Source organism: Cucurbita pepo, chromosome 12 (assembly GCF_057944985.1).
Source record: "Cucurbita pepo subsp. pepo isolate OVF chromosome 12, ASM5794498v1, whole genome shotgun sequence".
NCBI lineage: Eukaryota > Viridiplantae > Streptophyta > Magnoliopsida > Cucurbitales > Cucurbitaceae > Cucurbita > Cucurbita pepo.
This window is the reverse complement of record NC_141809.1, coordinates 14,737,599-14,765,439: the sequence shown is the minus strand read 5'-3', so window position 1 is coordinate 14,765,439 and position 27,841 is coordinate 14,737,599. Positions and strand designations below refer to the sequence as shown.

The window sequence follows — 27,841 nt, the reverse complement described above, 5'->3', positions numbered from 1 at the left end:
TTATCAGGATTTGGTCCGTAGAATATTTTCTCTTATTTTTTTCTATTTAAACATTGTGAACGAAAATGAGACTGTCAATCCCACTTGTGCTTCTCATTCTTAACATGGTATCAGATCATCATTCTTAACAACATAATCGAAGAAGAAAGTGGGAAAAAAAAAGAGAAAATAGGAAGAACAAAGCCGAGACGAAGAACGATTCATTTGGGAGAGCAATCAATAATAAATTTTACTAGACGAACAATTTTCGTCATATTTGTTGAATGATGAAACTCCCACATCGACTAATTTAGGGAATGATCATGGGGTATAAGTAAGGAATACTATCTCCATTCGTACGAGGCCTTTGGGGAAGCCCAAAGCAAAGCCATGAGAGCTTATGCTCAAAGTGGACAATATCATACCATTGTGGAGAGTTGTATTCGTCTAACATGGTATTAGAGTCATGCGCTAAACTTAGTCGTGTTAATAGATTGGTAAATCCTCAAATGTCGAACAAAGGACTCTAGAAGAAAAAGAGTCGAGCCTCCTAGGCATAGTAAAAAATGACTAAGACTCCAAAAAGAAAAAGGAGTCGAGCCTCGAACGAAACAACAAAAAGGGAACGATTTCCATATTGTTCTTGATCCCACAATCTTTATTGCAAATAAGTAACAAATACAATGTGTTTTCAATATTATTGAATCAAAAACACCAAGTTTAGCATAAGAATTAGGTAGTATTACAGCAACAAGAAGGAGGATCTTTGAAGAACCCTAAACATTCACCACCCTTCGCATGCCCTGCATTAATGCAAGCACTCTCGCAGTTTGGGATCTTTGAGCATGGCCCCAGACACGCCACTGCCAAATTTATGGCACTTCCTGGCCTCGTCCCTAGCCCAGCGATGAGAACAAAAGCCATGCAAAGGAGGAACGAGAACGAAGAACGCATAGCAAAGGAGGAGGCCATTTGTTTGGGGATTGAGAGATTAATGGAATCTCACTTTCTTAAATACTGTTCTTTTCATATCTAATTTAATTGCTTTCGAGCTTTCCTCAACGGTTGTCTCGAATAACTGTTGTTTTATCATTGATCTGACTTGACTTTCGGTATATGTATCAGTCCGAGCCATTACTTAAAAACAATTTTTTTTTTTTTTAAAATAGAAAAATGTTCTTGAACGTTGTCGAGATACTCTTTTAAAAGATATGAAAAAGCATACGTGTAGGTAAAACAAATCAACCCGATACTAAGCTTTTATTAAAAAAAAGAACGACCTATTCATAAGTTTTTTTTTTAATAAAGATTAAACTCGATTTGGGTACCCTAGGCCTGGGATCGAATTTGTAATTTAACCTTCCTTGTTTATCTAACCTATTATTATGGGTCTATATAGGTTGGGTCGACAAAATCTTTTGGACTAACCCGAATAAAATTCACAATCCAACTCTATATTTTTGAGTTGGATGGATTCGATGGCCCGATTGTTATTTTGTAATTATTTAAAAAAATTATACTTATCCACAAATATCGAATATTCTTAATCTTCGTAATAATCTTAAAAGTACGGTAACGATAATAGATTAGGTCGTTACTTTATTTTCAGGTCGTGCAAAAAAATGTTAACACATGAACTGATTTAATATTTTGGTTTTCCAAAAATTCAACCTACCGAGAAATAAAAATCTAACGTCCTTTCCCAATCTTTATGAACACCCTATCGATAATGCACGTTGAAATGAAAATTGTGATTCATCTCTATCTCCAACAAATAATTTTATTAATAAAGAATCATAGGTTTAAAATTTTATGAAAATTAATATATTTCAATAAGTATTATTGGAAAAAATCTATATTTTCTGACAAAAGTGGTTGATTCAAATAATATGTCACCTTGCTTGTGATGTACACTAAAAACATAGTCTAAATTTTTATAGGTAGTATTACTACCATTATTATTCATATTTACTATTTCTTTACATTATTATTACGAATTAAATGATTTATAAATTAATATAAGATTTGCATTGCTTATATTATACAAATATAAGAATTATTGAACCCACCATTATTATAGATATTTGAATTATTTTTAATTATTCGTGGTACATTATATTATGTATTTATTTATTAAAAACGGTAACAATTCAAGCTCACCACTCGTAGATATTGTCTTTCGGGTTTTAAGTTTTTACCCCTCTCCAACCGATGTGGGGTCTCACGATCTATCCCCTTTGAGACCTAGACGTGGGATTTCACAATCTACCATTTTTCGGGACCTAGGGTTCAGTGTCCACCCTCTTCAAGGTTTAGTGTCCTTACTAGCACATAGCTTGTTGTCGGGCTTTGATATTATTTATAACAGCTTAAGCCCACTGTTAACGGACATTGTTCTCTTTGAATTTTCTCTTTTGAACTGTTAGTAAATGTGTCGGCATTTAAACTCATTTACTTCTCTCAACTGTCCCTCAACACTCTCTGCCCTTTAAAACGCTAAGCTCACAGCTCCATTGGCCATCAACACATACAAAGACAAGTGTAAGTGTTAGAACAGAAGAAGAAGAAGAAGTCAAAGAAGAAAATGGCCAAATTGCTTATGGCTTTGTTTCTGGCTCTTATGGCCACTCACGCCCTGGCTAGACCTACGCCACCCGACGCCACCTTCAATGACCAAAAGAACTTCCTTACCTACGGTGGCATTGGTAGCTACTCCGGCATTGGCAGCAACGGCCTCCCCTTCGGTGGCATCGGCGGTGCAGTCGGATCGGGTGGCGATCTCGGTGGTGGACTAGGCGGCCCTGCTGGAGGAATTGGTGGACTAGGTGGGCTGGGAGGCCCCGGCGGTGGCATTGGAGGCGGAGCTGGCAGTGGTCTCGGTGGTGGCTCTGGTCTTACCAATCCCTGAAGTTGTTCAATCTCGTTTGATTTCTACTTAACATGTTATTGGTCGTTTGAAGTTTAATTACGTTGTTGTAGGTTATGAGTCGTTAATGTTTTCCTTCTAGGCTTTATCAAATTTTCATTAAACTAGTTTGCTTTATGTTGTTAAATTATTTCATTAACTTTATGTCGTTTTTGGTTGATTAATCGAGTTTGGTTGATGCGTTGATGTAGACTCTTGCCTTTATCTAGATAAGTTAATTGAAGATATTCTAACCGTCCCTACCTCATGATACTGCATATCATATGCATTTAGGACACGAGAGCTAGTCAACTCCTTCTTCAACCTCGTTGCCCGTTTATCGTTTACTTTTGACAAGATGGGTTTCGTCCTCCCGTGTCTATGTTTCCATGATGTTCAACTATCTCCAAAACATTTTCAGTTACAAAAGAAACAACGATAATTTTGTAAATATTCAGTCGAAAAATGAAAAGAAACACCTAATGCGTACAATGATTTTTCAACGACCATGGACGGTGACTCTACGACGGAGAATACTCTAAATGGAAATCACAAATCGATAGCTCAACTTTGTCAGATATGGAACGAAAATCCCTTTAAACAAAATTTAGAAGGGAGAAATTCATGGTATATAAAAGAAGACAATTATCTTTATGGGTACCCGATATTTTACGTGATTATATATAAAAAAAATAAATTGAGAAACTAATATCTAAGTGAACAATATTACGCCATCGTGCCAGATATGATATGGAAAATTGAGTAAAATCTTTTTGAAAAAAATAATTACCACTTTTTTACTAGCAATTGACTACAAATAATAATATTGGACAATTACACCATACAAACATGAAAGTTATTGATCATAACTTCAGGTCGACCATTATTCAAACGCAAAATAATAATAATAAAAAAGGTCGACCATTATTTGTGACTTTAAATTATTTTCCAATTGTTTCGTGTCGGTATTCATCTACTCAATTATGCTAATGGTATCAGAGCCAAACACTTGAAGGTGTGTCAATGAAGACACTGAGTCTCGAAGGGAGGTGGACACCAGGTAGTGTGCCAGCAAGGACATTGAGCCCCGAACGAGGGTGGATTGTGAGATCTCACATTGATTGGAGAAGGGAACAAAACATTGTAAGAGGCTAGTGGTGGACTTGAGCGGTTACACTTTAATAGCTCGTCTACTTTGTTTTAGCTATAAACATATATATGTTTATTGAAATTAAAACCCTAATGCAAATGGACAGATACCATAAGAAGGGTATGTGTGTGAAAAGTTCTTATTTTGGTGATAGACTTGGTGCAGTGGGCTATAGCAATTGCAGAAATTACCACTTTAATTACCCCATTTGGTAATTTCATACGGCCTGGCTCTGCCTTCGCATTTAAACTCATTTACTTTCTTCAACTGTTTCTCAACGCTCTGTGCCCTTTAAAACCCTAAGCTCACACTGCCATTGGCCAACAACGCACACACAAACACAAGTGTAAGTGTTGGATTAGAGAAGAAGAAAATGGGCAAATTGTTTATGGCTTTGCTTTTGGCACTTGTGGCCACTCACGCCGTAGCTAGACCTGCGCCAACCCACGCCACTTTCAATGACCAAAAGAATCTCCTTGGTGGGGTTGGTGGCATCTCCGGCCTCCCGTTCGGTGGATTGGGTGGTGGTCTTGGTTTTCCTGGTGGAATTGGTGGTCTCGGTGGCCCTGGTGGTATTGGTGGTCTTGGCTTTCCTGGTGGCATTGGTGGTCTTGGCTTTCCTGGTGGCATTGGTGGTCTTGGCGGGCTCGGTGGCCCCGGTGGGATTGGTGGTCTCGGTGGCCCTGGTGGAATTGGTGGAGTAGGTGGAGTTGGGGGACTGGGAGGCACTGGCGGTGGCTTGGGTGGAGGTGGCAGCGGAGGCACCGGTGGTGTTGGTGGCGGTTCTGGTGGCCCTTACCCTTGAAAACTTATGTAGTTGTGTTTGATTTCTACTAAAGAGTTGTTGCCATTTGTAGTTTGTTTAATCAAAATTGTGTGGAGAGATGTAGTTTAGTGATCTTGTAATAACATTTGGTGTCATATTTGCTTTTTTTATATTATGATTTGGTTGTGATAATCCTCTTTATATGTAATGAAAAATGATATGGGTTTGCATTCATATGAAATAATATCACGTAGAGTTGAAAAAAAAAACATTTTTTTCGATATCTCAGTAATATCACCTATACTAACGAGATACATCTTTCTTTTCGATATCTCAATTATAAGAACTTCATAATTAATCGTGTTTTCTCTTAAACAATTTTATGTTGGGTGATCTCTTACAAATTTTTCTAGAATGCATGTGAGTAAAGATATAACAGACTGAAAAGACTCGTGTTAATCTGTAGGGATAGCTTTTACTTTCAGAAGTGATGAGTAAATAATGTGATCATGTTACAAGAAAATGATTTTCCATATTCGAATCGGGATTGACCCGTGAACTAGAGGCTTCTATAGAGCAGCTAGTGAATGAATTAAAAGCAATGCATTAAAGAGATGAACTAAGTATTGTACTTAGTTGGGTAAGGTGGAAATATTAACAGCTACCATAATTCACTGCTTATTTTGCTACCTACCAACCACTGATACTTTCATATGGCTTATAAATTCATGGTATGGCTGTGTATCTCATTGTGTTCATGTTCACCGCTAGTAGATATTGTCATCTTTAAATCTTCGCGATTTTCTTCAAGGTTTTTAAAACGTACATCTTTATAAAAGAATGTTTCGTTCTCTTCCCTAACCGATGTGACATTTCACAATCCACCTCTCTTCGGGATCTAGCGTCCTCGCTAACACACGTTTCCTTCTCTTATCATCAAATAGATAATATATTTTCAAGTTCATGATATTTTTAATGTTACTTTTGAAAGTTCATAATATTTTGAAACAAACTCAGTTCATATGCTAACCGTAAAGGTATTAATGAAATTTTAAGAATTCCTGAAGGGTATTTTTGAAATAAATTAATAACGGTGTCGAGAATGGTAATGATATTTTTTATACTTTTTTTTTTTTACCAATTAAAAACTTTTATTCATATATTGAATAATATATTTAAATATTTAATATATTCAAAAATATATATAATTAAAGAAGAAGGGATAATTTGTTTTAGTTATTATTTAAAATTTAAAATGTCATGTCCACATTTAAATGAGTTGTTTTGGCATACCATGGGGCTAATTAAATGCATAATTATCTATTTTTATAAAATCTTTTTCATGCCTTCTCATCTACCAAATATATATATATATCATAACTATGATAAGAATCAATAAAAATTAGCCTCCTAATTTAGTTATTTGTGTTTTATAATACCTAGAAATTTTAATGAAATGGACACCGTTACTCGAGGTGGATAACAATTCATTTATAGCATCTGCAGTCTATTTAAAAGACAACGACAAAGTGATTTTTCAAGTACAGTATCTTCAAACAATGAAAATGAGTTCTCTGAAAAAACAATCTCTGGTTTTCTTGTTTATCTTGTCTTTGGCAATAGTTGAGCAAACGGAGGCCAATTTATCGAAATGGCATATCCACGTGGTGAATGGGCTAAGCAACAACGATGTGTTGTATGTTCGCTGCAGATCAAAAGACGATAATTTAGGGGAACACAATCTTAACGTTGGAGGTGAGTTCAAATGGACTTTTAGAGTAAACTTTTGGAATACGACGTTGTTTTGGTGTTTCTTGCAAAAGCCAAATGGACAAAAGCAGTCATTCGAAACGTTTTGGGTCGAGAAAAGAACGTTTTGGCTCTATCACAATTGCTTCGAGAATGAATGCTTTTGGATTGCAAAAGATGATGGAATCTATTTGAAAGAGAACTCTACGAACACAGATATTTTGGTTCATAGGTGGGAATAAGTATTCACTACAAATGCAAGGCTTTATCATAAATGTCTCTTTCTTTTCCAAATATTGGAATATCCTTTGTATTTGGTGAAGGAAATTAGAGTGTGGATGAAAAGTATGATTTTTATTAAATAATGGGTTTAATATATAACCCTCTTCTTTGTTTAATGTCTAAATTAATTGTTCTTATCATTTTCAATTAGAAATATTAAGAAAAATGTTGATTTAATTCGCGTGAACCTGCCCTAGTTGAAACATGAAGAGATTTCTCATCGTTAGCTAGACGGGGCTAAAGATGGATATTATATTTCATGTCCTAAACTTGTCCAAATTACCACCGTAGCTCTTTTGTGAGATCCCACATCGGTTGGGGAGAAAAACGAAACACCATTTATAAGAGCGTGGAAATCTTTCCTTAGGGTTTAAAAATCTTGAAGGGAAACTCGAAAGAAAAAGCTTAAAGAGGACAATATCAACTAGCGGTGGTAACTTGTATCCTGTTTACACGTAATGAATATCAATGAAAATACAAGTCCTTCGATCCCAATTTTATTTCTTATTCTTAACAACTTAAAAGATTATGTGTAATATTGAAATTTAATTTTTTAAAATTTATGTTGGTAGAACATTATATAATTTGTCGGGTGAATTTGATCCTTGCCTTAATCATGCAATTTTTTTTTTTTGAATATACGATCCATACAACAGAAACTAACTCAACCCAGAAAGCTTATAGTTAAGTTGAGTTGGGTTCATTATCTAATATAAATTATTGGAGTTGAAAAAATTTATAATCGAACAACTGAGTTGAGTCTAAAAAATATCCCGACTCGATCCGATCCAATCCAACCCACAAACACCTCTAACGCTTTGGAAAAAAGGAAATTTGAAATTAAGAGAGCCTTAAAATTTGTGGCTGTCATATATTTTATGATAGGAACATGATAAATTCATCTAAACATTCATTCCCTCCTACCACTATTTTGATTATTTTTGAGTAAATTAGCATATTTAAGATTCAACGACGTCCTTAAATGGCTTGTTTAGCATATTTACTTAAACGGATAGCCATTGATATTAGCATTCAAAGAATTTTTCCAAATGGGGTTTGGACGTTATATCCATTGCACTACACATCCCTATTTATAACCCTCTCACAAACTACATTTCCTAGTGAAATATGTTAAGCAATGGATATGAGAGAGCACTTCTTCCTTTTCGTGTTTGTCTTGTCGTTAACAATGTTTCAGTCGATCAATTTTATCGACTTTGAAAGATGGCACATCCACATTTTGAATGGGCTAAGCCATGGTCAAAGCTTGTTCGTCCACTGCAAATCGAAAGACGATGATTTGGGCATACATGATCTTAGTTTTGGAAGTGAATTCAACTGGAACTTTAGAGTAAACTTTTGGGGTACGACGTTATTTTGGTGCTATTTGCGGAAGTCTAATGACAAATCTGTGTCGTTCGAAGCGTTTTGGGTTGAGAAGACGTCGATTTGGCTGTATTATAGATGCTATAAGTATAATTGCATTTGGACTGCAAAACATGATGGAATCTACTTGAAAGATAACCCCGTTGATAGAGATGTTTTAGTTCATAGGTGGAAGTAATATGCATAAAAAACACAAAACACTTAATTGTATATGGTTAATTTTGATGTATATAAAGTTCTTCCCATACCCATTTCTCTTCCCTTTGTTCTTTTTTTTTTGTTTCTCCTTGTTCATATGAGTTTAACGATCAATTGCATATCGAACAACTACAATATGGGTCAGAATATCCACCCTAAATCGACTGAAAATATTTCTCTTTAATTGTTTACTGAAATAGAAATCGAATCTATGACAATCGTGTAAGGAGAGGTACCTGAATGAACCGATACCATATCTGAATGAAAACGATCTTCAGAGTAGGATGGTTAAGAAAGACTTCAAAAAATTGAAAGTTACTATCTATCTCTGCCATAAATCATTAAATAAATAAATAAAAAGTCATCAAGAGTCAAATTAGTGACACGGGTAAGTAATTAGCACTAAACTTTTTATAGCGTTTTTTGTATAGCTATAATGAATGTTATAATTATAACTTCTAAGTTACCATGAAAATATTTTATAATTTTAATTCAATAATTTATAATTATAACTTATAAATATCCTATGATATTATTTGTTTTTCATTATATAAATTTATTTAATTATTTAAATATAGTTAATTATATTTTGATATAATTTAATTTGAGTACTCCTTTTCTACCATATTTGTATTTTGTATTTAGAATTATTAATATTTTTATTGGGTTAATATGAATCAAATAATAAATCTGTACCTAATTAATGCAATATTATCATTAAATTAAATTTAATAACGCAAAATTAGATAGCTCATTCATTTGCTTTCCTTAATTTCTTGTTTGTGATGTATATTTATATTCACATAATATTAATAGATTGATAAACCAAAAAAAAAAAAGTTTAAAAAAATGATTAGAAACGTGGTTATTTTGTTGCTCATCATGGTGACTTTTGCTCGAGCTCGAGTTGTTACAAGAATTACGTTAACTCCACTGGTACCTACAACTTATAACGTTCATGTTGTTAATGGGCTAAGCAACGTCGGGTTAATTGTGCATTGCCAGTCGAAGGACAATGATTTGGGGACTCACAATTTGCTTAATCGTGGAGATGAATACCAATGAAACTTTAAGGAAAACGTTTGGGAAACGACCCTTTTTTGGTGCACATTTGAGAAGTCGGGTGCTTATGTCTCTTTTGATAGCTTTTGGCCTGAGTTAAAAAACGCCTGAAAGGTGCAGAAATGGAGAAGAAGGAACTTGTATGTGATAACTAAGCTTTAAATTTTTTTATCTAAATTTTTTTTAATTAATAAAAAATAAGTGAAATGTTTACGTAAATTCAAGAAGTATTATTATGATGAACTATCTTGCACAAAATTAGGAACACAGTAATTTTTTTTAGATTTTTTACCATATGTAATCTATTTTTAGTCTTCTAAATAATGATATTTTTCTATCTTAGGCACGAAATTAATGGAGTATTACCATGAACTTAGGTTGCCCAAGCAAAATTAGTTAGATAATTAATTTTCTTAAATTTTTTTTGTCTATATATTTACCTCATGTCCAACGGTAATAGACAGACCCAACAAAAATTTGGTCCAGAAATGATAAAGAATGTGGTTGCATTGTTTCTCGTGATGGTAGGTTTGGTCGGGGCTCAGCTTGAAGTTGAGTCTGAGAAGATCAATGTAGAGCCTCCGCGAATTTCCAGTTATAACATTCATTTGGTTAACGATCTACAAGTCCTTGGTATAACGGTGCACTGCAAGTCGAAGGATGATGATTTGGGAGTTCATAATTTGCCTCATCGGGGAGATGATTACCATTTTAGTTTTAAGATTAATGTTTGGCAATCAACCCTCTTTTGGTGCAGAGTGGAAAAGCAGAATGCATACATCTCTTTCGAATGCTTTTGGACAGAAATACACCACACATGGCTTCGTAATAGATGCCAAGATGGAGATGTAGGAACTTGTACATGGAAGTTTAAAGATGATGGAATTTACTTGAGACACAATTCAGCTAATACGGATGAATTGGTTCATACTTGGATCAATATGTGATAAACAACCTTTATTAATTTATTTTGTTCTTGAGTTATTCATACTCATCAACAAATGAAAATGTATATCAAGGTTGAAGGTGAATAAAAAGATAAGTTGGGTAACCCTTGTTGATGGTTTCGTTTTTTTTTTTTTCTCTAAAACTTAAAATTAATAACAAAATAACTTATGATCTCACAACATTAATAACTAAATTAATAACTCATTGATCTCACAACATTAATAACTTATGAACGAAAAAGAATGATATTTAGATTTTAGAAAATATATAAATTAATGTGTTTATTCACTTATAATATCATTTTTTAAATGCTATAATATAGTATTTATAACTTTAATTTTATATTATAATAAATTTAATAGATCATTTATAATTGTTATAATTATCGTAATATTTTTTTTTTCAATTGTATACATTTATTTAATTCTTTACAAATCATTTGATATAATTTAATTTTAGTACTTATTTTTAGCTAAATCCATCCCATCAAACATATGTAAATAAGTTTAATGTGGTACACAACAAGTAAATAAGTTTCTATCAACTTTTCATCTCAGTTTCTATTCGTTAGATCTTACGAGGAGAATAAATCATTCTTATAATTGTAATGGGTCAAGGGTCAAAATGGACAATATTCACTAGTAGAGACATTTGGTTCACGTTTTAAAATCGTGAGATACATAATAGACAATATCCACTAGTAGAGGCATTTGGTTCATGTTGTAAAATCATGAGATACGTAATGGACAATAACCAAGACACCGAGACATTTGGTTCACGTTTTAAAATCATGAGATACATAATGGACAATATCCACTAGTAGAGGCATTTGGTTATGTTTTAAAAATCATGAGATACGCAATGGACAATAAGCAAGATACCGACCTAAAATTTTTGTATTATGCAAAATGATGTTTTTGTTGCTAACTTAGGTAAGTTTTGAAAATTAATGAAATTTGTTAACTCACGTCACTCATTACGAGCTTGTACACATGCTTCTAGAGCTACTCGGTTAGCTATGGAACCTGGTGCATTGCTCCAAGAGTGCTCCAAAGTTCCTCCGTCGAATTGTAGTTAAGAATCATCTCCAATAATCTCGGCTAGAGCATGACACAATATCAAAAAGTGCGAATAAATCTGAAAATATTATTACTCAAGGAAACGAGTTAAAATGAAAAATAAATATTATTACTCTAAAAATATTATTACTCAAGGAAACGAGTTAAAATGAAAAATAAATATTATTACTCAAATCTGAAATTATTATTACTCAAGGAATCTTCATTCATACATATAAATATGCTAACCAACTAATACCAAAAATATAAATTAACTCTGTCTTAAGAATAAAATAAAATATACTTATAATCAAATCATAAACCGAAAAATATTAACAATATCTAAGATATATTCGATAATTAATATATTCTCCAAATATTAACTGATTACGAATATATTGACTAATTCAAACTAGTACTAAATTCTGACGGCCTCCCTTAGTGCAAGCTTATTTCTCAATAACTCCGAGAGCCTTACGAAAAACTTCAAATTTCATTTGTTAAGTGTCTTAGTAAATATGTATGCAACTTGCTCATTAGTATGTATTTTATGCAATTCAACATCCTCATTTCTTGAATAAGTCTCTTGAACCACAAACATTCTTGAGTAGCCATTGTAGCAGCTACATATTCTGCTTCACAACTTGAGAATGCAACTGTGCTTCGCTTTTTACTACACCATGAAATTGCAGCAGAGCCTACTGTAAAACAAAAACTTCTTGTAGAGCGTCTGTCGTTTGCGTCACCAGACCAAAAAACATCCACAAAACCACTAGGATTTTTATCAGGTTGAGCACCTCGCCCCAATGGTCCAAAGTTATTGAAACCCGACCTAGCTACACCTAAAGAAATGCCTCTTCCAGAGCCTGGAGAAACTGGTGGGCCTCGATCGGTGGAGAAACTGGTGGGCCTAGATTGGGTGACATGCCAGGAGTAAATGGTTGTTTTGCCCATCCGTGTATTGAGGAAACAAATGACATAAAGTCTTTCTGTAATCCACGAATAAGATAACGTCGTAATCGAGCATCATTCACTGACTCCTTAGTATCTAATTCTAAAATTTCAGAGCACAGATTTTTCACTTTCAAGAAATATTCTTCAACATAAAAATTACCTTGAGTTAGTATAGCTAGTTCATTCTATAGAAATTGCAATGAGTTAGTATAGCTAGTTCATTCTATAGAAATTGCAATCGAGCTGTATTTTTCTTAGTGAACAGCTTTTGAAGTATTTCCCACACTTGTTTTGGCGACTTTAAATCATGAATATGATCAATATATTCCTTGCTAATCAAAGTTCGCAAGGTAAATATAGTTTTTCCACGTTTGATATTCCACTTTCGGCGTAATTCAGCATTTTGTGGAGTATTTGCTGGAATTTCTATGTTATCACCCTCAATTAAATCACCTTCACCTTCAATTATAATTATTGCCAACAAGTACTTCCATCATTCATCTCGTTACCAACTTGGCTCTGATACCAATTGACACAATATCTACCACTCAAAATGTGAATATATCTGAAAATATTATTACTCAAGAAAATAATATAAGTTAAGGATGAGAAATAAAATTGGGATGAAAGGTTCGATCTTTATGATATTTACACCAGTTTAAATACGATATAACCAACTAATACCCACAAATAAAAAGAAAATATAAACTAACTCAATCTTTAAATATAATAAAATATACTATTAATCCAATTGAAAAATATTAACGAGGAATATACAAGATATATTTTATAACTAATATATTTTCAAAATATTAATTAATTACAAATATCTTAACTAATTTATACTAGCCATAAGTTGTACCAAATTCTGATAGAGCAGTCATATGCCAAACACCACCACCGTAGAATACATGGTAAAGTAAAATCATCTTTCAAGAAGCTTGTCCAGTATTATTCATATATTCAGAGTCAATAACAAAATATTGATATTGAAAAGTTAATAAATCTCAACGTATAATATGTTGAAATTATCTAACACAAAATTAGGAAGATTTTAATTTTTTTAGATAATTTATTTTTTATCTTCAAATAACTATTTTTTTCCATTTTAGGCACGTAATTAATGGAGTATTATCTTTTTCCATGTTAGACACGTAATTAATGGAGTATTACCCTGAATTGAAAGCATTTTTATAGCGTCTTTTATATAGCTATAATGAATGTTATAATTATAATTTATATAAGTTACCATGAAAACATTTTATAAAGTTTTTATAAAACTATAATATATTAATATAGCTAAAAAAATTTAATTCAATAATTTATAATGGTTATAATTATGGTAATAATTTTTTAATATTATTTCTTTTTCATTATATAAATTTATTTAATTATTTAAATATTGTTAATTATATTTTGATATAATTTAATTTACCATATTTGTATTTTGTATTTAGAATTATTAATATTTTTATTGGGTTAATATGAATCAAATAATAAATCTGTACCTAATTAATGCAATATTATCATTAAATTAAATTTAATAACGCAAAATTAGATAGCTCATTAATTTTCTTAAAACCATTTCATACGCTTTCCTTAATTTCTCGTTTGTGATGTATATTTATATTCACATAATATGATAAACCAAAAAAAAAAAAAAAAAAAGTTCAAGAAAATGATTAGAAACGTGGTTATTTTGTTGCTCATCATGGTGACTTTTGCTGGAGCTCGAGTTGTTACAAGAATTACGTTACCTCCACCGGTACCTACAACTTATAACGTTCATGTTGTTAATGGGCTAAGCAACGTCGGGTTAATTGTGCATTGCCAGTCGAAGGACAATGATTTGGGGACTCACAATTTGCTTAATCGTGGAGATGAATACCAATGGAACTTTAAGGAAAACATTTGGGGAACGACCCTCTTTTGGTGCAGATTTGAGAAGTCGGGTGCTTATGTCTCTTTTGATAGCTTTTGGCCTGAGTCGAAGAAGAACAGATGGCTTCGTGAAAGGTGCAGAAATGGAGTAGAAGGAACTTGTATTTGGACCGCTAAAGAAGATGGAATTTACTTGTTTAATTTCCCTTCTAGAACTGATGAGTTAGTTCACAAATGGATCTTTACCTAATAGACAAGTTTTATTAGTTCATTTCACGGTTGAATTATTCATTAACAACAATGAAAAATAACCATGCATTTAAATTCGAATAAAAAAAGCAAAGTTTCAGTTGGATAATCTTTAATGATTGTTTTTTTTTTTAATTATATGATAATGTATTTGTTTATGTTGAAAATCTGATTCATATATGCAAGTCATAATAAAAAAAGATATTATAGGAGAGATTATACATTAATAATTTTCTATATTTTCTATTTTTTATTTTGAAATATTGATATTAAATTTCTTTGTTAAAAAGTTAATAAATCTCAACTTATTATTAGGATGAAACAAATTAGGAAGATATTAATTTTTTAGATCTTTTTACCATATGTAATCCATTTTTAATCTTCGAGGCTCACCTCGAAGTTGAGCCTGAGAAGATATGGACTGTGGCTGCATTGTTGCTGGTGACGGTGAGTTTGGTCGGGGCTCACCTCGAAGTTGAGTCTGAGAAGATCAATATAAAGCCGCCACTTTCTAGGTATTACATTCATTTCGTTAATGATCTAAGCATCTTCGGTATGATGGTGCACTGCCAGTCGAAGAACGATGATTTGGGAGTTCATCATTTGCTTAATCGAGGAGATAATTACCAATTTAACTTTAGGGTTAACTTTTGGAGAACAACCCTCTTTTGGTGGGAAGTAAATAGGCCGGATGCAAACGTCTCTTTTCAATGCTTTTGGCCTGAGAAGAGGAACACATGGCTTCGTGATAGATGCTGAGATAGAAATGTAGGAACTTCTATCTACTAATAGTTGTCAATATTTTTTATTTCTATTTCCAAATATTGATATTTTTGTTGCAACTTAGGTAAGTTATTGAAAATTAATGAAATATTTTCTATATTTAATGCAATATTATCCTTAATTATCTTTCATAATGCAAAATTAGATACTTAGATTAATTTTCTTAAAACCATTCCATGCTTTTCCTTAATTTCTCGTTTGTGATGTATGTTTACATTCACATAGTATCAATAGATAGATAAACAAAACAAAAACATTTAAAAAAATAAGATAAGGAATGTGGATGTTTTGTTATTCATCCCAGTAGCTTTTGTTTGGGCTCAAGTACTTCCGTCATTATCTATAACGTATAACATTCATGTTGTTAATGAGCTAAGCAACCTCGCGTTGGTTGTGCATTACCAGTTCAAAGACGATGATTTTGGGAATTCACAATTTGAGTAATCGTGGAGATGAATACAAATGGAACTTTAAGGAAAACATCGGGAGAACAACCTTCTTTTGGTGCAAATAGGAGAAGTCCAATGCCTATGTCTCTTTTGATAGCTTGACCTGAATCGAAGAAAAACAGATGGCTATGTTAAAGGTGCATAAATAGAGCTGAAGGAACTTGTACGTGATAACTAAGCTTTAAATTTTTTTATCTAAACTTTTTTTAATGAATAAAAAATAGTGAAATGTCTACGTACATAAATTCTAGAAGTATTATTACCATGAACTATGTTGCACAAAATTAGGAACACATTCGTTTTTTTAGATTTTTTTACCATATGTAATCTATTTTTAGTCTTCTAAATAACCATATTTTTCCATTTTAGGCACGTAATTAATGGAGTATTACTATGAACTTAGGTTGCACACCGCAAAATTAGTTAGATAATTAATTTTCTTTAAATTTTTTTTGTCTATATATTTACCTCATGTCCAACATTAATAGACAGACCCAACAAAAATTTGGTCCCAAAATGATAAGGAATGTGGCTGCATTGTTGCTCATGACGGTAAGTTTGGCCGGGGCTCAGCTCGAGGTTGAGTCTGAGAAGTTCATCAAGTTAGAGCCGCGAATTTCCAATTATAACATTCATTTGGTTAACGATCTAAAAGTCCTTGGTATAATGGTGCACTGCAAGTCGAGGGATGACGATTTGGGAGTTCATTATTTGCCTCATCGGGGAGATGATTACCATTTTGGTTTTAATGTTAATGTTTGGCAATCAACCCTCTTTTGGTGCAAAGTGGAAAAGGAGAATGCATACATCTCCTTTGAATCCTTTTGGACAGAAGTACACCACACATGGCTTCGTGATAGATGCCAAGATGGAATTGTAGGAACTTGTATCTGGAAGGTTAAAGATGATGGAATTTACTTGAGAAACAATGCAGCTAATACCGAAGAATTGGTTCATACTTGGATTATTATGAGATAAAGAACCTTTATTATTAATTCATTTTGTTCTTGAGTTATTTATGCTCATGAACAAATGAAAATGTATACCAACCATGAAGGTGAATAAAAAGAAAAGTTGGGTAATCCTTATGATGGTTCGTTTTTTGTTTTTTATTTTTATTTTTATGTTTCTTTTTTCTCTAAAACTTAAAATTAAGAACAAAATTTCTAAATTTTAATTAAACAAAAATGACCAAAATGCCTTTTTAAATTGACTTTGACATTTTTTTTTTTAATATAGCTAAGAAATTAGATTAAAATGTTTTAAAAAAACTAAAAAGGTTAATTATTTTATTGTTTATGATTTTTGTACCCTCGACCCTTAGGATTAAAGTCAAGACGGCATATTGTTTTGAAACGGATTAAAGTCGCGTATTTTTTTGAAACGGATTAAAGTCAAGACAGCGTATTTTTTTGAAACGAGGCCCTCTGTAAGCGACATAAAAACTCTTTATTTTATTTAAATTTCATAAACCTAAATTAAAACTAAATGATAAATATGATAACTGAAATGATAAATAAATATGATAATTGAAGCGTAATTCAGTAAAGTATTGTACGACAATATATGATACACAAAAGTAAGAGTGGTAAGAGTTTCTTTCTTGATTTGTTCTAAAGAAATAGAACGAACGAGAGTTTAATAATAAATCAATTTTATTGTTTTTTCCACATTTTGAAAAATAATTTTCATATTACGAACTAAACTTTTATTATTTTTCATATTACGAACTAAACTTTTATATTAAATTTAGCTATAAAGTAATAACTTATCATTTATGATATTTTGATCTCACCATCGATAATATTTTTAGATTTTAGAGAAATATATGTATTAATACAGCTGAAATAAAATACCATTTTCAATGTTATAATATATAGTTAAGGATTGTGGCTGCATTGTTGCTGGTGACGATGAGTTTGGTCGAGGCTCACCTCGAAGTTGAGTATGAGAAGATCAATATAAAGCCGTCACTTTCCAGGTATTACATTCATTTCGTTAATGATCTAAGCATCCTCGGTGTGATGTCCCACATTGGTTGGGTAGGAGAACAAATCACCTTTTATAAGGGTGTGGAAACCTTCCCCTAGCAGACGCGTTTTAAAGCCTTGAGGGGAAGCCCGAAAGGGAAAGCCCAAAGAGGACAATATCTGCTAGCGGTGGATCTGGGTCGTTACAAATGATATCAGAGCCAGTCACCAGATGTGCCGGCCTTCTCGCTGTTCCCTGAACGGGGGTAGACACGAGGCGGTGTGCCAGTAAGGACGCGCAGGGCCCCAAAGGGGGGTGGATTTGGGGGCGGTCCCACATCGATTGGATAAAGGAACAAGTGCCAGCGAGGACGCTGGGTCCCGAAGGGGGGTGGATTGTGATGTCCCACATTGGTTGGGTAAGAGAACAAACGCTGGGTCCCGAAGGGGGGTGGATTGTGATGTCCCACATTGGTTGGGTAGGAGAACAAATCACCCTTTATAAGGGTGGAAACCTTCCCCTACCAGACGCGTTTTAAAGCCTTGAGGGAAAGCCCAAAGAGGATAATATCTGCTAGCGGTGGATCTGGGTCGTTACACTCGGTATGATTGGTGCACTGCCAGTCGAAGGACGATGATTTGGGAGTTCATCATTTGCTTAATCGAGGAGAGAATTACCAATTTAACTTTAGGGTTAACTTTTGGAGAACAACCCTCTTTTGGTGCAAAATGAATAGGTCGGATGCAAACGTCTCTTCTCAATGCTTTTGGCCTGAGAAGAGGAACACATGGCTTCGTGATAGATGCCGAGATGGAAATGTAGGAACTTGTATCTGGAAGTTTAAAGATGATGGAATTTACTTGTGAAACAATGCAGCTAATACTGATGAATTAGTTCATAAATGGACCTTTACGAGATAAAGAACTTTTATTATTAATTCATTTTGTTCTTGAATTATTCTTCAACGAAGGAAAGATACACTGAATAAGTTGGGTAACACCCCTTGAATGTTTTTTTTTTAATTTATATTTATAACTAAATCAAGTTTTTTTTCCTCTAAAATTGAAAATTTTTCATTATATAAATTTATTTAAATAATTATATTTTGATATAATTTAATTTGATTACTAGTTTTTACCATATATATTCTATTAATAGTTGTCAATATTTTTTATTTCTATTTCCAAATATTGAAAATTAATGAAATATTTTCTATATTTAATGCAATATTATCCTTAATTATGAAATTATCTTTCATAATGCAAAATTAGATAGTTGATTAATTTTCTTAAAACCATTCCTTAATTTCTCGTTTGTGATGTATGTTTACATTCGCATAATATCAATAGATAGATAAAAAAAATGTTTAAAAAAATGATTAGGAATGTGGTTGTTTTGTTGCTCATCATGGTAGCTTTTGTTTGGACTCAAGTACCTCCAGTCGGTACCTATAACGTATAACATTCATGTTGTTAATGGGCTAAGCAACCTCGCGTAGGTTGTGCATTACCAGTCCAAAGACGATGATTTGGGAATTCACAATTTGAGTAATCGTGGAGATGAATACAAATGGAACTTTAAGGAAAACATATGGAGAACAACCTTCTTTTGGTGCAAATAGGAGAAGTCCGTGGAGATGAATACAAATGGAACTTTAAGGAAAACATCGGGAGAACAACCTTCTTTTGGTGCAAATAGGAGAAGTCCGATGCCTATGTCTCTTTTGATAGCTTGACCTGAATCGAAGAAAAACAGATGGCTATGTTAAAGGTGCATAAATAGAGCTGAAGGAACTTGTACGTGATAACTAAGCTTTAAATTTTTTTATCTAAACTTTTTTTAATGAATAAAAAATAGTGAAATGTCTACGTACATAAATTCTAGAAGTATTATTACCATGAACTATGTTGCACAAAATTAGGAACACATTAGTTTTTTTAGATTTTTTTACCATATGTAATCTATTTTTAGTCTTCTAAATAACCATATTTTTCCATTTTAGGCACGTCATTAATGGAGTATTACTATGAACTTAGGTTGCACACCGCAAAATTAGTTAGATAATTAATTTTCTTTAAATTTTTTTTGTCTATATATTTACCTCATGTCCAACATTAATAGACAGACCCAACAAAAATTTAGTCCCAAAATGATAAGGAATGTGGCTGCATTGTTGCTCATGACGGTAAGTTTGGCCGGGGCTCAGCTCGAGGTTGAGTCTGAGAAGTTCATCAAGTTAGAGCCGCGAATTTCCAATTATAACATTCATTTGGTTAACGATCTAAAAGTCCTTGGTATAATGGTGCACTGCAAGTCGAGGGATGACGATTTGGGAGTTCATTATTTGCCTCATCGGGGAGATGATTACCATTTTGGTTTTAATGTTAATGTTTGGCAATCAACCCTCTTTTGGTGCAAAGTGGAAAAGGAGAATGCATACATCTCCTTTGAATCCTTTTGGACAGAAGTACACCACACATGGCTTCGTGATAGATGCCAAGATGGAATTGTAGGAACTTGTATCTGGAAGGTTAAAGATGATGGAATTTACTTGAGAAACAATGCAGCTAATACCGAAGAATTGGTTCATACTTGGATTATTATGAGATAAAGAACCTTTATTATTAATTCATTTTGTTCTTGAGTTATTTATGCTCATGAACAAATGAAAATGTATACCAACCATGAAGGTGAATAAAAAGAATAAGTTGGATAATCCTTGTGATGGTTCTTTTTTGTTTTTTTTTGTTTTTTATTTTTATTTTTATGTTTCTTTTTCTCTAAAACTTAAAATTAAGAACAAAATTTCTAAATTTTAATTAAACAAAAATGACCAAAAATGCCTTTTTAAATTGACTTTGACATTTTTTTTTTTAATATAGCGAAGAAATTAGATTAAAATGTTTTAAAAAAACTAAAAAGATTAATTATTTTATTGTTTATGATTTTTGTACCCTCGACCCTTAGGATTAAAGTCAAGACGGCATATTGTTTTGAAACGGATTAAAGTCGCGTATTTTTTTGAAACGGATTAAAGTTAAGACGGCGTATTTTTTTGAAACGAGACCCTCTGTAACGCGACATAAATACTCCTTATTTTATTTAAATTTCATAAACCTAAATTAAAACTAAATGATAAATATGATAACTGAAATGATAAATAAATATGATAATTGAAGCGTAATTCAGTAAAGTATTGTACGACAATATATGATACACAAAAGTAAGAGTGGTAAGAGTTCCTTTCTTGATTTGTTCTAAAGAAATAGAACGAACGAGAGTTTAATAATAAATCAATTTTATTGTTTTTTCCACATTTTGAAAAATAATTTTCATATTACGAACTAAACTTTTATTATTTTTCATATTACGAACTAAACTTTTATATTAAATTTAGCTATAAAGTAATAACTTATCAATTATGATATTTTGATCTCACCATCGATAATATTTTTAGATTTTAGAGAAATATATGTATTAATATAGCTGAAATTAAATACCACTTTCAATGTTATAATATATAGTTTATAATCGTTATATTATTCTAATTACTCTTTTTTTAAAGTAAAATATCATTTGATATAATTTAATTTGAGTATTCATTTTTAACAAAATCCACGCCCTATCAATAAGTTTAATGTTGTAGACAAGTAAATAAGAAACTTTTCATCTTAATTTTGTGAAAGTACCCAAGATAAATGTGCCCCTACGTCTCACAGAGCCCCTTTTACACCCAAAAACAACCACAACTGACACAGACAATCACAACACTCAAATAACACATATGTACACACTTACACAAACTCTTATTTCAACACACAAAAGACTAACTCCATTCAAACACACTCACCTTACTCATATCCATAGTTAAACATTTAATGCCAAAACACATAAAAACACACACAAAAACCTCTTAGAAACACCCACACTCAAAGATACCTCAACATTCTCAATAACCAGAAAGGATAATATGTTTTCACCCTTATCCAACTCCTTACCTCTGAGACTGTGGTCCATCTCATCCGAGAATACAATGGATCACAGCAAGTAAGCCACAATCCACTGTGTGCCCTTTCCGCCAAGTTAGTGGTTATGCTAGCGGATGAAAGCCCCACCCAATTAATTACGGGGTGAATCGGCTAGGTGAGTGGGGAAATCCCATTGAGAATGAAGCATTTCTTATAAGTGTGTTCCAATTCTTTTCCGGATACCTCCCAAGTAAAATTTCGAATTGGATTTCGTAGACGCGTTTTAAAACTGTGAGACTGACAATGATATGTAACAGGTCAAAGTGGACAACATCCAATAATGGTGAGCTCGCGCTGTTACAAATTGTATTAGAGACACCGGGATGTGAAAACCTCTCTGTAAAGAGGCATTTGGTTCACGTTTTAAAATCATGAGATACATAATCCGCCAAAACAGCCTTGTACTTGTATTGTAATGTATTGTAATATCGTTTTTAAATTAAAACTAGAAAATTAGGATATTGAAATATTGATATTGAAAAAATAAATCTGAACTTATATGTTGAAACTATCTTGCAAAAAATTAGGAAGATATTAATTTTTTTTAGATAACCTACTTTTAATCTTCAAAAATAACAATTTTTTTCCATCTTAGGCACGTAATTAGAGGAGTATTACCATGAAATTATCTTGCATAACGCAAAACTAGTTAGATAATTTATTTTCTTTAAAAAATTTTTGTCTATATATTTACCTCATATCCAACGTTAATAGATAGACCCAACAAAAACTTGGTTCGAAAATGATTAGGAATGTGGCTGCATTGTTGCTCGTGACAGTTTGTTTGGTCGGGGCTCAGCCCGAGGGTGAGTCTAAGAAGATCACTATACAACTGCCAATTTCCAAGTATTACATTCATTTGATTAACGATCTAAGCATCCCTGATATGACGTTGCACTGCCAGTCGAGCGATGATGATTTAGGAATTCATCATTTACGGAAGGGAGAGGATTACCAATTTAACTTTAAGGTTAATATTTGGAAAACAACTCTATTTTGGTGCAGAGTGGACAGGCCGAATGCATATATCTATTTCGAATGCTTTTGGCCTGAGAGGAAAAGCTCATGGCTTCGTGATAGATGCAAAAATGGAGATGTAGGAATTTGTATATGGAAGTTTAAAGATGATGGAATTTACTTGAGATTCAATGCAGCTAATACTGAAGAATTGGTTCATAAATGGATCATTACGAGATAAAGAACCGAACTTTTATTATTAGTTCATATTGTTCTTGAGTTATTCATGAACATATGAAAAAGTACACTATCATTTGAAATGATAGTTGAATAAAGAAAATAAGTTGGGTGACCCTACTTGATTGTTTTTTTTTTTCATTCAAATATATTTCATAACTAATTTAAGTTTTTTCCTCGGAAATTTAAAATTTAAAATTAATAACAAAAATTGCCAAATTTTAATTCATTTGTTGAAAAATGATCGAATACCTTTATAGGTTGAGTTTGACAATATATTTTGTATTATACTAATTGATTGTCTGTATTTTCAATCTTCTGTTTCGAAATATTGATGTTTTTGTTGCTAACTTAGGTAAGTTTTGAAAATTAATGAAATTTGTGGTTAACTCACGTCACTCCTTACAAGTTTGTACACATGCTTTTAGAGCTACTCGGTTAGTTACGGAACCTGTTGCATTACTCCAAGAGTACTCCAAACTTCTTCCGCCGAATTATAGTACTGAATCATCTCCAAATCTTAGTTAGAGCAGACATATGCCAAACCTGAATACTACTGGGAGACACTTGCATAATACTTGGTAAAAAGATCATCTTTCAACAAGCTTGTCCAATATTATTTAGAGTCATAACGAAATATTAGATACGAGATTCTATATTTTCTATTTTTTATTAATTATTACGAAGAAACTATCTAAAATCTCGAAACTATCTAACACAAAATTAAGAAATAACTTATTTTTAATCTTCGAAATAACTATCTTTTTCCATTATAGGCACGTAATTAATGGAGTATTACCCTGAATTTAAAGCATTTTTATAGCGCTTTTATACCGCTATAATGAATATTATAATTATAATATATTAATATAGCTAAAATAATTATATAACTATAATTTTAATTTAATAATTGATAATGGTTATAATTATGGTAATAATCTTTTAATATTATTTCTTTTTCATTATATAAATTTATTTAATTATTTAAATATGGTTAATTATATTTTGATATAACTTAATTTGAGTACTCGTTTTTTACCATATATATTCTATTAATAGTTGACTGTAGTTTGAATTTTGTATTTAGAATTATTAATATTTTGATTCGGTTAATATGAATCAAAATTTAATAACGCAAAATTAGATAGTTCATTAATTTTCTTAAAACCATTCCATACGCTTTCCATAATTTCTCGTATTCACATAATATTAATGGATTGATAAATAAAAAAAAAAAAAATTAAGAAAATGATTTAGGAATGTAGTTACTTTGTTGCTATCATGGTGACTTTTGCTCGAGCTCGAGTTGTTACAAGAATTACGTTACCTCCACCGGTACCTACAACTTATAACGTTCATGTTGTTAATGGGCTAAGCAACGTCGGGTTAATTGTGCATTGCCAGTCGAAGGACAATGATTTGGGGACTCACAATTTGCTTCATCGTGTTGTTTTTTTGTTTTTTAATTATATAATAATGTATTTGTTTATATCGAAAATCTGATTCATATTTTCAGTCCTAATAAAAAAGATTGTATAAGAGATTATATATTAATAATTTTCTATATTTTTCATTTTTTATTTTATGTAATCTTCCATATTTTTTATTTTTAATTTTGAAATATTGATATTAAAAAATGAAATATTGATATTATTATTATTATTATTTATTATTTTTTTATTTTTTTTTTTGTCAAAAAGTTAATAAATCTCAACCTATTATTGCGATGAAACAAATTAGAAAGATATTAATTTTTTTTAGACTTTTTACTCTATGTAAGGGGTATTACCATGAAATTATCTTGCATAACACAAAATTAGATAGATAATTAATTTTCTTAAATTCATCCTTTTAATTTTTTTTGTCTATATATTTACCTCAGGTCCAAAGTTAATAAATAGATCCAACAAAAATTTGGTTCGGAAAATGGTAAGGATTGTGGCTGCATTGTTGCTGGTGACGGTGAGTTTGGTCGGGGCTCACCTCGAGCTTGAGTCTGAGAAGATCAATATAAAGCCTCCACTTTTCAAGTATTACATTCATTTCGTTAATGATCTAAGCATCCTCAGTATGATGGTGCACTCGAATGATGATGATTTGGGAGTTCATCATTTGCTTAATCGGTGAGATAATTACAAATTTAACTTTAGGGTTAACTTTTGGAGAACAACCCTCTTTTGATGCGAAGTGAATAGGCCGGATGCAAACGTCTCTTTTCAATGCTTTTGGCCTGAGAAGAGGAACACATGGCTTCGTGATAGATGCTGAGATAGAAATGTAGGAACTTCTATCTACTAATAGTTGTCAATATTTTTTATTTCTATTTCCAAATATTGATATTTTTGTTGCAACTTAGGTAAGTTATTGAAAATTAATGAAATATTTTCTATATTTAATGCAATATTATCCTTAATTATCTTTCATAATGTAAAATTAGATACTTAGATTAATTTTCTTAAAACCATTCCATGCTTTTCCTTAATTTCTCGTTTGTGATGTATGTTTACATTCACATAGTATCAATAGATAGATAAACAAAACAAAAACATTTAAAAAAATGATTAGGAATGTGGATGTTTTGTTATTCATCCCAGTAGCTTTTGTTTGGGCTCAAGTACTTCCGTCATTACCTATAACGTATAACATTCATGTTGTTAATGAGCTAAGCAACCTCGCGTTGGTTGTGCATTATAAGTCTAAAGACGATGATTTGAGAATTCACAATATGAGTAATCGTGGAGATTAATACAAATTGAACTTTAAGGAAAACATTTGGAGAACAACCCTGTTTTGGTGCAGATGGGAGAAGTCCGATGATGTCTCTTTTGATAGCTTCACCTGAGTTGAAGAAAATCAGATGACTCTATTAAAGGTGCATAAATAGAACCGAAGGAACTTGTATAACTAAGCTTTAAATTTTTTTATCTAAACTTTTTTTAATGAATAAAAAATAAGTGAAATGTCTACATACATAAATTCTAGAAGTATTATTACCATGAACTATGTTGCACAAAATTAGGAACACATTAGTTTTTTTAGATTTTTTTACCATATGTAATCTATTTTTAGTCTTCTAAATAACCATATTTTTCCATTTTAGGCACGTAATTAATGGAGTATTACTATGAACTTAGGTTGCATACCGCAAAATTAGTTAGATAATTAATTTTCTTTAAATTTTTTTTGTCTATATATTTACCTCATGTCCAACATTAATAGACAGACCCAACAAAAATTTGGTCCCAAAATGATAAGGAATGTGGCTGCATTGTTGCTCATGACGGTAAGTTTGGCCGGGGCTCAGCTCGAGGTTGAGTCTGAGAAGTTCATCAAGTTAGAGCCGCGAATTTCCAGTTATAACATTCATTTGGTTAACGATCTAAAAGTCCTTGGTATAATGGTGCACTGCAAGTCGAGGGATGACGATTTGGGAGTTCATTATTTGCCTCATCGGGGAGATGATTACCATTTTGGTTTTAATGTTAATGTTTGGCAATCAACCCTCTTTTGGTGCAAAGTGGAAAAGAAGAATGCATACATCTCCTTTGAATCCTTTTGGACAGAAGTACACCACACATGGCTTCGTGATAGATGCCAAGATGGAATTGTAGGAACGTGTATCTGGAAGGTTAAAGATGATGGAATTTACTTGAGAAACAATGCAGCTAATACTGAAGAATTGGTTCATACTTGGATTATTATGAGATAAAGAACCTTTATTATTAATTCATTTTGTTCTTGAGTTATTTATGCTCATGAACAAATGAAAATGTATACCAACCATGAAGGTGAATAAAAAGAATAAGTTGGGTAATCCTTGTGATGTTCGTTTTTTGTTTTTTTTCTTTTTTATTTTTATTTTTATGTTTCTTTTTCTCTAAAACTTAAAATTAAGAACAAAATTTCTAAATTTTAATTAAAAAAAAATGACCAAAATGCCTTTTTAAATTGACTTTGACATTTTTTTTTTAATATAGCGAAGAAATTAGATTAAAATGTTTTAAAAAAACTAAAAAGATTAATTATTTTATTGTTTATGAATTTTGTACCCTCGACCCTTAGGATTAAAGTCAAGACGGCATATTGTTTTGAAACGGATTAAAGTCGCATATTTTTTTGAAACGGATTAAAGTTAAGACGACGTATTTTTTTGAAACGAGACCCTCTGTAACGCGACATAAATACTCCTTATTTTATTTAAATTTCATAAACCTAAATTAAAACTAAATGATAAATATGATAACTGAAATGATAAATAAATATGATAACTGAAATGATAAATATGATAAATAAATATGATAACTGAAATGATAAATAAATATGATAATTGAAGCGAGAGTTTAATAATAAATCAATTTTATTGTTTTTTCCACATTTTGAAAAATAATTTTCATATTACGAACTAAACTTTTATTATTTTTCATATTACGAACTAAACTTTTATATTAAATTTAGCTATAAAGTAATAACTTATCAATTATGATATTTTGATCTCACCATTGATAATATTTTTAGATTTTAGAGAAATATATGTATTAATACAGCTGAAATAAAATACCATTTTCAATGTTATAATATATAGTTAAGGATTGTGGCTGCATTGTTGCTGGTGACGGTGACTTTGGTCGAGGCTCACCTCGAAGTTGAGTATGAGAAGATCAATATAAAGCCGTCACTTTTCAAGTATTACATTCATTTCGTTAATGATCTAAGCATCCTCGGTGTGATGTCCCACATTGGTTGGGTAGGAGAACGAATCACCCTTTATAAGGGTGTGGAAGCAGACGCGTTTTAAAGCCTTGAGGGGAAGCCCGAGAGGGAAAGCCCAAAGAGGACAATATCTGCTAGC

General features: G+C 31.9%; 6 protein-coding genes and 1 pseudogene across 6 annotated transcripts; all 7 read left to right on the top strand.

The window, feature by feature from the left end:
* The first annotated feature begins 2,488 nt into the window (after positions 1-2,488).
* Positions 2,489-3,095, top strand: LOC111807784 (uncharacterized). The gene has a single exon (XM_023693653.2). The coding sequence runs from the start codon at positions 2,564-2,566 to the stop codon at positions 2,885-2,887; it is 324 nt and encodes a 107-aa protein (XP_023549421.2). The 5' UTR covers positions 2,489-2,563; the 3' UTR covers positions 2,888-3,095.
* Positions 3,096-4,344: 1,249 nt separating this feature from the next.
* On the top strand, positions 4,345-4,970 carry LOC111807783 (uncharacterized). Its single transcript, XM_023693652.2, has one exon. It carries the CDS (start codon positions 4,408-4,410, stop codon positions 4,837-4,839), a length of 432 nt encoding a protein of 143 aa, XP_023549420.2. The 5' UTR covers positions 4,345-4,407; the 3' UTR covers positions 4,840-4,970.
* Positions 4,971-7,969: 2,999 nt separating this feature from the next.
* Positions 7,970-8,395, top strand: LOC147790044 (S-protein homolog 74 pseudogene; annotated as a pseudogene).
* A 1,570-nt stretch (positions 8,396-9,965) lies between these two features.
* Positions 9,966-10,424, top strand: LOC147790043 (S-protein homolog 1-like). The gene has a single exon (XM_087129446.1). It carries the CDS (start codon positions 9,966-9,968, stop codon positions 10,422-10,424), a length of 459 nt encoding a protein of 152 aa, XP_086985572.1.
* Positions 10,425-16,315: 5,891 nt separating this feature from the next.
* On the top strand, positions 16,316-16,777 carry LOC111807778 (S-protein homolog 1-like). The gene has a single exon (XM_023693646.2). It carries the CDS (start codon positions 16,316-16,318, stop codon positions 16,775-16,777), a length of 462 nt encoding a protein of 153 aa, XP_023549414.2.
* A 3,142-nt stretch (positions 16,778-19,919) lies between these two features.
* LOC111807781 (S-protein homolog 1-like) lies at positions 19,920-20,381 on the top strand. Its single transcript, XM_023693650.2, has one exon. The coding sequence runs from the start codon at positions 19,920-19,922 to the stop codon at positions 20,379-20,381; it is 462 nt and encodes a 153-aa protein (XP_023549418.2).
* A 2,159-nt stretch (positions 20,382-22,540) lies between these two features.
* On the top strand, positions 22,541-22,996 carry LOC147790042 (S-protein homolog 5-like). Its single transcript, XM_087129445.1, has one exon. It carries the CDS (start codon positions 22,541-22,543, stop codon positions 22,994-22,996), a length of 456 nt encoding a protein of 151 aa, XP_086985571.1.
* The last annotated feature ends 4,845 nt before the right edge of the window (positions 22,997-27,841 follow it).